The sequence below is a fragment of the Acipenser ruthenus genome, chromosome 7, assembly GCF_902713425.1.
Source record: "Acipenser ruthenus chromosome 7, fAciRut3.2 maternal haplotype, whole genome shotgun sequence".
Classification (NCBI taxonomy): Eukaryota; Metazoa; Chordata; class Actinopteri; order Acipenseriformes; family Acipenseridae; genus Acipenser; species Acipenser ruthenus.
The window spans coordinates 62,794,517-62,806,799 of NC_081195.1; the positions used below are offsets into that span (position 1 = coordinate 62,794,517).

The 12,283-nt window shown below is 38.4% G+C and overlaps 1 protein-coding gene across 4 annotated transcripts in view; it reads left to right on the forward strand.

Annotated features, from left to right (window-relative positions):
- The window catches only part of LOC117414644 (homeodomain-interacting protein kinase 2-like), an 81,044-nt gene that overhangs the window by 46,578 nt on the left and 22,183 nt on the right, over positions 1–12,283 (forward strand). For all 4 annotated transcript variants that reach the window (XM_034024403.3, XM_034024404.3, XM_034024401.3 and 1 more), the window contains exons 3-6: positions 3,085–3,208; positions 5,255–5,374; positions 6,079–6,165; positions 10,438–10,622. In XM_034024403.3, the coding sequence (XP_033880294.2) occupies positions 3,085–3,208; positions 5,255–5,374; positions 6,079–6,165; positions 10,438–10,622 (516 nt within the window). The remainder of the gene's footprint in view (positions 1–3,084; positions 3,209–5,254; positions 5,375–6,078; positions 6,166–10,437; positions 10,623–12,283) is intronic.

Consider the following 12,283-nt stretch of genomic DNA (forward strand, 5'->3'; position numbering starts at 1 on the left):
CAACAGCATTTTTAAGCTATAGATTTTTAGTTGGAGTCCTTTTCTTATCAGGACACACAATGCCACATGGAAGTCTGGTGTATGGAAAATAACCCCCTGAACTGAGCTCAATCTCCCCAACTGCACTACTGACAATGGCTCTCAATGTAATTTAATATTTTCTTTCAAGCTTGATTTATTCAAGCTATTTTTTTGTTGTCCATCAAAATGATTTGCTCAAATGGCATAATTCAACACAATTGTTTGGTTGAATTCAGAGCAGCTGTAATGCGCTTATATGCCACAACCATTTTTGAGACCCATGGCTTCTGTCAAAATCTGAATGTCCTAAGGTGCTTTCACACAGAGGAGTTATGACGGTTCAGAACCGCCACTGAAGCGGCTTATAGGTCTGTGTGAATTGCCTATACCGCCACAGAACCGTCATATTTTATACCGTCTCTGAACCACCTCGCGAGGTGGTTCAGACACGGCAGTGAACCGTCATAACTGCCTATGTGAAAGGCTATACCACCTCTGAAGCACTATAGTGGGTGTGGTTTGAAAGTCAACATGCCACTTCGTCTACAGCGTAGGTAGGGGGCGTGCATGCAGTGCTTAATTTGTGTCCCGGGGTTTGCCACTTGAAAATGCCAAAATCAATGCTCCATACTGATTTGTTGATTAGCACTGGAGTTTTCATTTACCACCTTTTGAAAATCTGCCCTATTCGTTTAACTGTTTTATTCTTACTTGTGTATATACTTATAATTGTGGTACCATGATTTCTAACTTGTATATTCTTCTTACTTCTGTTGAATTTCATTTTGCCTGTTATGAGTACTAAAGTAAGCATGTATGATTCTTATAAGCGGTTGATTCTTAAAAGCAGACTGATATGATTACTATGGTGCAGAATCAAACTTAGTATGAGAATGATAAGACTTTGTTCCCTGGCTGCAGTGTAATGGGTTGACCACTGGATGTCACGAGTTCCTGCATGTATGCATGCCCACGAAAAATCCACAGCTGCTTTCCTTAACGAATTATGGATAATAGTCAATTGGTTAACTGCTTGTTAAAGTTAATGACACCTCGATAGAAATGGCTTAGCCGATAGCTTTGTGATGGTGGTATAGAGGCATAAGGAAGCAGAAGTAACAAAAATAAACCCAAACTTGAGTAAGAGATCTAGTGTTTGTTCCACACGAAGTACCGTTAGTTAGTGCTCCAGCTGAGAGCTAGGTTTATTTTGTTTGTTTTATTAGTGGTTGTTTCGCCGCCGCAGTGTAAGAAAAATAAAACCAACACCGGTTTAAAACTGTAAATCAAGACTCCAGCCTGATCATTTACACTGTGCTCGGCCACTCTGTCGCATTACAATTAGCACAAGCGTGCCATGAGCAGTTTAAATACAGTATACAGATGTCAATGGTGCTCAATCACTGAGGACAATACATCAAACCAATTCCTTGTGGGTAAGCAGCTTGTTATATGATCACGATTATGTTTACTCAAGGCTGCAGAATTCTTTTTTACTACAGTATACTTGAGAAGCGATCGTCTCGTGAGGGTGCCTAGTTTAACTGCCGTGCGGTGTTACGTGTAATGACCTTTGAATTAAAATGACATTACAGTACAGTATTTTACTGTCAGGACTACCACTGCATTTAAGCATCTGTGGCTTGCTTGTTTTCTGTTGCGATGCAAATCGCAATGTTTTTCATTAAGCGGAGATGCAAAGCTCTGCAATCACTCCCCCCCTCCCCCCCCAGCTCTTAATAAAGAACCTTATTAATGCATCTAAAGTAGGAGTGTGAGTACTAATGCTCTTGTTATAAATTCAAACAAATGACCGTAGAATATTTAAAAAGACCAGGCACTTGTTATTTGAGATACAGAACATAATGTTTTTCTTTCTTTCTTTTTTTTTTAAAGTCCTCTTAAAATAATCTCATCCCCACTGCATATTGTTATTGTGTTATCTGTTTATTATGCCATGCTATGTGTTCTTTATGATCTTGTATTATTGTTATGCACTCAGATATTTGGCATGTTACAGTAAATGAAATAAGCAGGTGTTATCACTAGGGCACTCTCTGACAAAGCCTGAGCAAGGTGGGGTTTCAGTAGGCCAGTATAAAATCTACTGCAAGGGGTGTGCACCACTCATTTCTTTCCCCCGTAAAAAAGGGAGGTCTAAAGCTGGCTTTTGTTGAGCATTGTCGTAAAGGGGGTGTAACTTTTGTAATATTTAGCCAATGGAATGGCTGCTTGTTGTCATGAAATTGTTATTTTAATGTTGTGGTTTCCTAGTTACTCTAGGGAGTAGGTTAAAACACTATTTTTCATTTAAGGCTCCATTTCAGATCAAGCACTTTAAATACAGCACAGAAGTATGATTTACAGTGTATCCAATCAGATTTTGCAACTAAGTCTTGAGAACATCTTGGGCAATCACTTTAGGCTACTTCATTCACTGCAGTGCCATCTTGTATACTTGTATACCATAGTCACACACTTATAAGTTACATCTACACCTCCATCTTCAGTAATTGTTTCTTTAATGCTAAACGGAAAAAAAACTAAAAAACATTATTTCCCTTTGGCAAGGATTTTCTATGAAAATTTCTGCTGAAATGTCCGTGTTTTAACAATTAAAGTGCAGTATAATACCATGGTGAACACACAGAAGTTAGAGTAACACACAATAAAAGCATGGTTACACATTGACAGGATCGGTAATTGCATGTTAAGGTAAACACATTGGAACAGCATAGACAGACAAATGATTGTAAAACTTTGTCTTGGTAAACTAAAGGGTAAGGTCTACAGTATCATAAAAATAAATAAATAAATAAATGAAGATGCTTATTTTTACATAAATATATATGCTGTTGTATCATAGGTTGGCCATTCTAAAGTGGAAATTCAATATTAATAATTAAATAAAAGCACAAATAAAGACCTATGTTTGGGCCACAAAAAGTCTGAAAATAACATGTTCGTGGAACATGTAACCCTTCATTGCAATGCGAGGGGGTTCATGCTGCTGTTCAGTAAGGATGCTTCATGCTGTTTTTTTGCTGTTGTTGTTTTTTTCAGAGCTCCAGAGATTATCCTCGGTTTACCATTCTGTGAAGCAATCGATATGTGGTCGCTGGGATGTGTCATTGCAGAGCTGTTTTTAGGGTGGCCATTGTATCCGGGGGCGTCAGAGTATGATCAAGTAAGTTTCAAACTTTCTGACGTTAATCCTGCATGATATTTGTAATGAAATGATACTGGTACAGGATATTGTAGTTCTCTTTGAAGATATTTACATGTGCAGAACCACGTTCTTTCCCCACTTATGGGGCTTGGGGACATACTAGGATTTACAGTGAAGCCTGATTTTTAGTGCCATTGGAATTGTGCACATCCTCAAATTGGACTGGTGAGATGGTTGAGGTTTGAACCAGAGGACAATCATGGGGGGGGGGTCTCATTGAATACCTGACCAGTCCACTCAGCTTCTAGGATCAGAATCCAAATTCCTATGATTTCAGCATACTGCATCAAGATGGAAGTATCCACAATTTGAAATAAAGATTGAGCTTTATGCCAAAATGTGGACATCACAAAGAAACAAAGAAACATCCAAACAGTGTATTGCATAAAAACTGTTTTTCTGCTGCATAAACACTCACACATAAACATGGTGATTATAATATCACCCTGTGGCTCCTAAGAATTTTGTAGTTCCTAATGTGGAATCCCAGACATTAGTGAGGACCACTGGCGTAGCACTTGTGAAAATACATTCTAGCATCTTAAATCTTGTCTTGAAAGTCATTACCATTACTGGTTAGAATGCCGAATGGCCTTTTGAGTCTAAAGAGTGACTGATTGAAGTACTGTACCCAGGCACCAAGGTCAATCATACTTGCTTTCAGTGAATCATAAAACTTTAAAAGGTTCTGAAATGGGTCCAAGTTCTATTATACTTAGTGACACTGAAATCACCTATGCAATCCTGATTGTTCTCTTAATATCTCACAATTATAAGTTTGTATTTTAACTTGATAATGACTGTGATAATGCTGTAACTTAAACTGTGACTTAAATCCTGAGCATCATTGTGTATCCAGACCACACACCCTTCTGCACCAATGCTTGTTTTCTGTTCCCACAGTAGCCATTCATTTCAGTCAGAGCAACTACATTGTCGCAGGTTGCAGGGCGATTTAAGGAGGGTTTTTTTAAAAGGTCAAAAAATCTAGTCAGTCCCTGTGCCTTGGCAAATATTATTTTCAATGTCTTTCGTGAGTGCCTGTAAATGTGAAACTCAATCCAATATAAATATCTTCAAAGTTGTGTTGCCTTGAACAGATTCTTTTATGTTTGCTACAGTTATCAAATATCAGAAAAGGGGCTCCCAAGTGATGCATCCGGTAAAGGCACTCCATGTGGAGTGCAGGATGCTCCCTATAGCCGGTTTGAGTCCAGGCTATTCCACAGCCGAGCGTGGATGGGCGCTCCCAGGTGGCGGCACACAATTGGCCGAGCGCCGCCCGGGTTGGGGAGGGCTTAGGTTGGCCAGGGTGTCCTCGGCTCACTGCGCACCGGGTTCCCAGTTTTATTAAGTGCACCGCTGTTTTATGGTTTGTATGTTTGTTTTTATGAAAGTTTGTAAGGTTTATAGCTCCATGTAGGATTGATATGAAAATGTGTATACAGCTTATAGTGATGGGGGAAAGAAAGGCACAGTTTAATTTTTAACAGATATAACAGACTGTTTCCCTTAAACACCCCAAACATCCACTGGCTTTATAGATTTATGAGCATACAGTAATCATTTATGAGCACTAATTGGAGTGGTTTGCCATGTCTGGATAACAACACTTCCATTTTGGTGAAGTACAAAAGTATAAATTCAGTTCCTGTTTTACAGGTAATAAAACCCTAGGTGAGCCTTACACATGCACAAGGTCTCACAGAAAAGAAATGGAGAGACGAAACAAAATGGTCTTTTAAAGTCTAGAACACAAAAAATATCAACAGCTGCACAATGAGAAATTTGTGAGAATGTAGTTATGCTAACAATGCATGAAAGCTTTAAGTGTTTTATTAAATACACATTTTTACATCCTAATGTAAAATATGAACACAGTTTTGAATGTGCATGGTATATTTTAGTTTAAAAAGAAACCATTTTCACAAAAATCAATTGTGTTGTTTCCATCAAATTGTTTCCAGTTCTGTCTAATCTTCTGTTTTCTTCTTTGCCTTTCAGATTCGGTACATTTCTCAGACGCAGGGTTTGCCAGCAGAGTACTTGTTAAGTGCTGGGACAAAGACAACAAGGTTTTTTAACAGGGATCCAGACTCTGCTTATCCACTGTGGAGGCTCAAGGTAGGGTTACAGCCCAGCTTAATTTTTCCCCCAGATTTTTTAGGGTATAAAAAAGGGGTACATGGAGGCCACAGGAGGCTTTCTGTTAGACTGAAATTAGGACTTTCTTACAAATACAAAATAAACCTAGTAAAAGTTTGCTGGTATGGAGACGTTGTCAGGTTTATGAATTGAAAACTGTACCGCATGTCCACGTCATTTATTTTTTATTGTAATAAAAATATCAGAGAGAAATCACCCTAGTGTTCTTATGTCAGACACTATACCTGTTTAACCTGGGGTAGAATGTTACCCATGCCGACCCTAGAGTGTGCAGATACAGGTGTTAAAACGCTATTAAATACAGTTTTGTTAAGTGCAATTAGCGGGTTGTCAAAGTTTTGATTTGGTCCCAGCCTAAGTCAAGAAGACACAAGTTTTGACTTGTGCCTTGTTCAGCAAAACAGCTTTTTTACAAAAAACAATCCCAGCAGCTTTATGGTTGTGATCGCAGGTCACATGAAATAAACCAAATGAAATGAAGTTTTAAATACTGGTATTAATAGGATAGCTAATTCCAAGCTATTACAGTAGGTACGATATGTATCTAACTCGTTCTGTCATCATCTGCATGGCATCTGGGCAGCCTTATTAGATTCATATCATGCCTATTATCATGGAATCAGCTTGCCTGTGCATTTAAGAAGCCTGTTTTTATTCCACAGACACCAGAAGACCATGAGGGCGAGACAGGAATCAAGTCAAAGGAGGCGAGAAAGTATATTTTTAACTGTTTGGACGATATGGCACAGGTATGATTTCATGATTGAAAACATTTTCTGATATAATAGAGAACCACTCTCTGGCATACCCCTATTCCATGCTGCATGTTGTAGGGTATTTGTTCTGACGTCACGTATTAGATAATACCATACCTAATAACAAGGAATCAGTTATTAAAGTTATCCAGAGCAGTAGGAAAACATTTAAATATATAGTTTATTATGATCTAACACATATTAGAGCTTATTACAGCTGTCTTGCAGCCCACAAAGGTGTTATATGCACATAGTTGCAGCTGTGTGAATGTAAACAACTGATAAAGCCACCATGTTATCCAGACATGTTATCTCATGTATTTTTACAATACAGACTGAGCAGGAAAAACAGTAAAGTACTGTATGGGTAATCTCTGCTTAGGCCCACTATAGGTAATGTTTATTATGATAACCATGCTCACATACTGTATCTCACTGCCAGGTCTTAAACTCTTGAACAAGCTGGCTCCTTCATACAACAGTTCAGGCAAAATGGCTGGTCGAATGCAACAGGTTATAACTTGTCCCCTGCAATAAACTGCATAGATGAACAGTAGGGACTGTCACCTTATGCAGCCGTTCCTGTCATTGTTAAATTTGCCGACAGTTGTTTTTGTTTTCAAAATTAATCTCGCTTGAGAATCCGAAGACATGTTATTTAAAGCCCTGATAATACAATGCCTGTTTGTGGGTGGGTTAAACAACAGTTTATTGTTTATCATAAAACTGTATTGGAAATGACTCACAGTGCCAGCTTCCAGGAACAACCTCATCTGACTAGGTTTTTTGTAAATGATTATTTACCCAATGTAATTGCTCGGGAGATTATTTTAGGTGCAGCAGTGGATTAGTCTTCCCATTCGTACAGTTGGACTTTCATGCAATGCTTTTGTTTAAACGAATAAATGTATTAAGTAAGCAGCGAGTAGCTGACCTAGAAGTAATTGTCTTTGATGATTTTCAAAGTCTATGTTTATGTCACTTTTTGATAAAAAAAATGATGGTCCAAATTCATGACCGGGATACAAAATGGCTAATTTAATGTCATTTCACATCTATCACGTCTAATAATAGGTATGTCAAAATATTTAATGAGTAAACAAAATATTTATTAAAGCAGAAAAAAAACAGCACATTTGTCACATTTAAAATTGATCATTTTCTCTAGAGTTATTATACAACAAATGCTCCTAAATATTTAAATGCTTAACTGAAAAACAGTAAATACTAAGTTTTAGAATATTTGTTTTTTTGTCTGCCTTTTAAAGACATTCTATTTTCATCATCGGCGAATTATCAAACAAAATAAAAACATAAATACATGTAACAATAACCACAGACACGTGAAATGTCCCCTTCTTGTACTGGAAAGAGCGACCTTTAGCAGAAATATTTCCGGTCTTTGATGCAGCTGGTGTATTTTTCGTTGAAGACATTTTAAAGAAATCATGCAGCTCTATGCTGTGTGTTCAATCATTTACCGGAAGCAAACTAAACCAGCTGCCATGATCCTAAATAAGGCAAGCGTTTGCTGTATTTATTTTGAAGTGATAAAAGATATGGATATTTACACTATGTTACACAGCAATTGGTACATTTCATGGAAACTGTGAAAAGATTACAGCCTTACCCATAATGCCTGAAGCGTGGCAGAGTTCCGGTTTGAATTAGCTTTGTAACAACTAAATTAACTACAGAGGGAGAGGCAAGTGTGTGATTCACCGATTTAAAAGCCTTACCCTTGTGTCATCTGAAAATATCAGTTCCTCACTGGGTTTGGTGTTGAAGTAATGTCCAATTAATTCATAACATAACAATATTTTCTGAACTCATCTGTGACAGAAAGTAGCATTGCTAATGATGCTGTTTTTTAAATAGACCTGTTGCTAAAGTCATCTGTAGCTAGGAAAGAGACACAGAGTGTTTCTCTAAAACTGCAGGCACTAGAATCCACTATGGTTGTGGAAAAGTGCTGCACTAAAGCTGTATTTCCCAGTTGCTTTCGTTCACTCTGTGCTGTTTTTTTAGTTTGGTTTTTTTAGACATTGTTTTGCTACAAAGACAGCTAATTAAACCCTTATGTATGCTTTTCATCTGTTGAGGTCCTTAAGGACTGGCTAAACAGAAGCTAGTATCTACTTGTAAGAGTTACATTAGAAGATTGAGAACAGGGATGTCTGTTTTTGCTGTCTCCATCTACTGTATATACTCATGTACTGTATTTACTCATCTAATAGAAACCTCTAACTAAACCAACTGTCCACTGGTAGAAGTTGTATTCAGAAACCTCAGGGGGTTGTCAGTTGCTATGGTTTCAAACGAGAGATAGTTAATATTTTGCAAAGATGCAGGTTCATTTTACAGTATGACCACTACTTCCATCTGAATGACAGCTGTGTTTACACTCTTCATTAGTACATTTAGTTTTAATAATGTCTAGCATGTCAGCAGATGGCACCCACTGCACATGTACTTACCCTATTTTTATACACCACTTAAACCCACTTATTTCTGAACAATAGGAAATAATTATTGCTCAAGAGGACGGAACAGGAGCTGTTGCCACCCCTACACAGGCTGCAGTTCTCATTGTGAGTGTTCACTGGTGAGGGCCCGGATGGCTTTCAGACTTGAGTGAGAACTTGGAAACACCTAAATAAACGTTTAAATGAGAATTAGAATCCAGAAGTCTTTGTGAATTACTTCTTGTTGAAAGGTTTGTCTAATTATAAAACCAGTCAAACTTGTATTATAGTTCACCTGTATACTGTAGAAGGACTTCCCCTTTCTATAGACGTCTCTCCCTGTGCATAGACTATATTTTTCGTATTAAATCACCGGGATACAGTGGTTATATATTTTCAAATACTGGTGGACCGTACACAAGGTCCTAATAACAAACCTAGTGCTTTTCTTAAACAAGCAACTTTATTTTTAAAACAAACAACATTCTCAAAGGTTACGTATTTTAAAATACAGTTAGCAAGAGTAAAGAAAGATTTCATGAACACCAAATCCTTTAAAAATCAACAAAACAGGCTTTTAAATCACATACGTTCATCCCAAATCATACTGGGGGTGGCATGGAATTGATTAATTAATTGTCATGTATTGTAGCTGCTAAAACTATGGAATTAACCTGTATATGCCAAATCCTAAACATGGTCTTTTTACACAGGCACATAAATAGTCTTAAAAAATTTTGAGATTCTTTTTTGGATCAAAGGCCTGGCAGGGTATATATCTGTTTTGAAAACTTCCTGACATGTATAAAAGTCAGCGCTTCCTGAATTTGTTTCCAGTGGATTGATACCACGAGCCTGAAGCTAGTGTCTCCTTGCCTTCACTGCCATTCTGTGATGACTCACAGGGAGATAAAATACTTGGTGGCGACTAAACCAACCTTGCCATGGCTTCAGTGCAAATGTAGTGAAAATGAAGATTAAACAACGGCTTCTGTTGCTGCAGTGGGGAGATACCATCATACACTGGCAGCTGTAATGAAATCATTATCGATTCTCTTTTGTTACAGGGTTCACCCCCTCATTTATTTTCATGTCTCCTGATATAGGCCTATATTATTCTTTGGATGTTATAAAGTCTCCTGTTTTTTGTTTTGTTTTTTTATCTTGATACACTTCTCTTCAGTAGTGAGTAACGTATTATGAAATCTTGCACACAGGTTACCTTTCCCCAGTACAGTATTGAAGGAGCATTAGCAGCGTAGTGTAGCTATTGTTAGTTATTTAAGATCATTTGTACAAGCATCCCCATCTCTTGCACCAGAAGACATGTTCCATTTTGGAACTGAGAAAGACAGAATTGTATGCGAGGGAGGGGTGTGTGTGTGTGTTTGTGTGTATGTGTGGAATCATTTTCAGAAAATGTGTCTTGGGTGTTTGGCAGACAATCAGATAACACTGGAGCTATAGCGTAGAAAAGGCTGCTCTTTTTATTCAAAACTGAATACAGACTTTAATGCGATGTGGTGCATCTTAAGAAGCTTCAAACCTATACTTATTTAACAGGATGACTAGTTATGATCAAAACCTTCCTTAGGGCACCTTACTGTATATGAAAAATAAATATATTAGTATATTTCATGTATGGTTATTAATGTTTATTTATCATACCGGCAGATTGAAAATGATTCAGCCTAATGATAATGACATGAGGTCAGACGCTATCAATGACATTGCTGTATATATATATATATATATATATATATATATATATATATATATGTTTCACCTTTTTTTCCTGCAGGTGAACATGACAATGGACTTAGAGGGCAGCGATATGTTGGCAGAGAAGGCAGACCGCAGGGAGTTTATTGACCTGTTAAAGAAGATGTTGACTATAGATGCAGATAAGAGAATAACCCCCATTGAAACTCTGAACCATCCTTTTGTCACAAAGACACATCTCCTTGATTTCCCTCACAGCACACAGTAAGTTTTACCAATTTATATTCTGAAATCGTGTCATTGTTTTATAGATGTTTTAAAATGAAAATATATGTTTGCTGTAAGTTGTATTTCTTTCAAAACTGCACATTTGAGACCTAGATAATGAATGGATGTGCATAGTGGAGACATTTTAAGGCTGTTTTGTTGACCACAATTACTTTAAAGTGTATCTTGCATGGGTTTTATACACCTCGTCCTCTCCTCCTGCTTTTGCACTTCGTTGACTACCAGCTTCCTCCTTTGAGCTGGGGCTGCCTTGTGCCATGTAGGAGGAGCTGAACTGAGACCAAGACCCCCTCTTCCATGCTGAACTTGCCCCATGATATCACCAATTCGAAGGGCAGCCTTTGCATCTTCCACAGCTTTCTTTGCCGCCCACTTTCTTCCAGTTTTCAACACAGGTGCTGCCTCCCTTACGCATTTGTCGCGTGACTCTACTAATGTCATTTCCAGTCTGACCTTGGCGCACTTAAACTCCTCGGTTAGAGCGGAGACTGGTAGCTGCAGTATTCCTTTACCATAAAGTCCCACTCTGCTGAGGCAGCGTGGAACTCCCAACCATTTCCTGATGTATGAACTGATTAAAGCTTCCAGCTTCTCTACTGTTGTCAAAGAAACCTCGTACACAGTCAGTGGCCACAGCAACCTCGGCAGTAGACCAAACTGAAAGCACCAGAGTTTTAGTTTGCCTGGTAGAGCGCAGCTGTCTATGCTCGTCAACCCTTCCACTGCTTGTTGTCTAACTTTTCCCACACGAACTGTGTCCTTTAGATCCCCGTCGTACCATCTCCCAAGACTCTTCACTGGCTTCTCAGACACTGTTGGTATTGCCTCACCATTAATGAAGAATGTTTTATCTACTACTTTGCCTTTAAATATAGAGATGCTCCTTGATTTAGTGGGCTTGAATTGCATTCATGCCCAATAACCGATTAGTGCAGGCTACTGTTGTAGTCATGGTTCTCATGTCATCCATGTATGCTCGAATTGGTGGTAGTCGCATTCCAGAAGCCAAGCGCTCTCCTCCTACTACCCATTTTAATGCCCTAATGATTACTTCCATTGCCATGGTAAAAGCCAGTGGAGAAATGGTGCATCCTGCCATTATTCCAACCTCTAGGCATTGCCATGTAGTGCTGAATTCTGAAGTTGAAAAACTAAATTGCATCTCCAAAGTAGGCTTTCACTAAATTTGTCATCGGTACACTGAAAAAATCAAATGCTGCCCAAAGAAGTTCATGTGGCACTGAACCATATGCATTAGCCAAATCCAGGAATGTCACATGGAGCTCCTTCCTCTCCTTTTTAGCTGATTGAATTTGTTGCCAGATCACATTGATGTGTTCTAAGCATCCTGGGAAACCTGGAATGCCCGCTTTTTGTATTGAAGTGTCAATGAAGCAGTTCTTTAATAGGTAAGCTGACAATCTCTGAGCAATAATGCTGAAGAAAATCTTGCCTTCTACGTTTAATAGGGAAATGGGACGAAACTGACTGATGCTTGTAGAATCTTTTTCTTTAGGTATAAAGACTCCACCTGCTCGGCGCCATGCTCTTGGTACAACCTGTTTTTCCCATGCCACTTTCATCAATTTCCACAGAATTCGTAGAACTCCTGCAGCACTCTTGTACACTCTGTACGG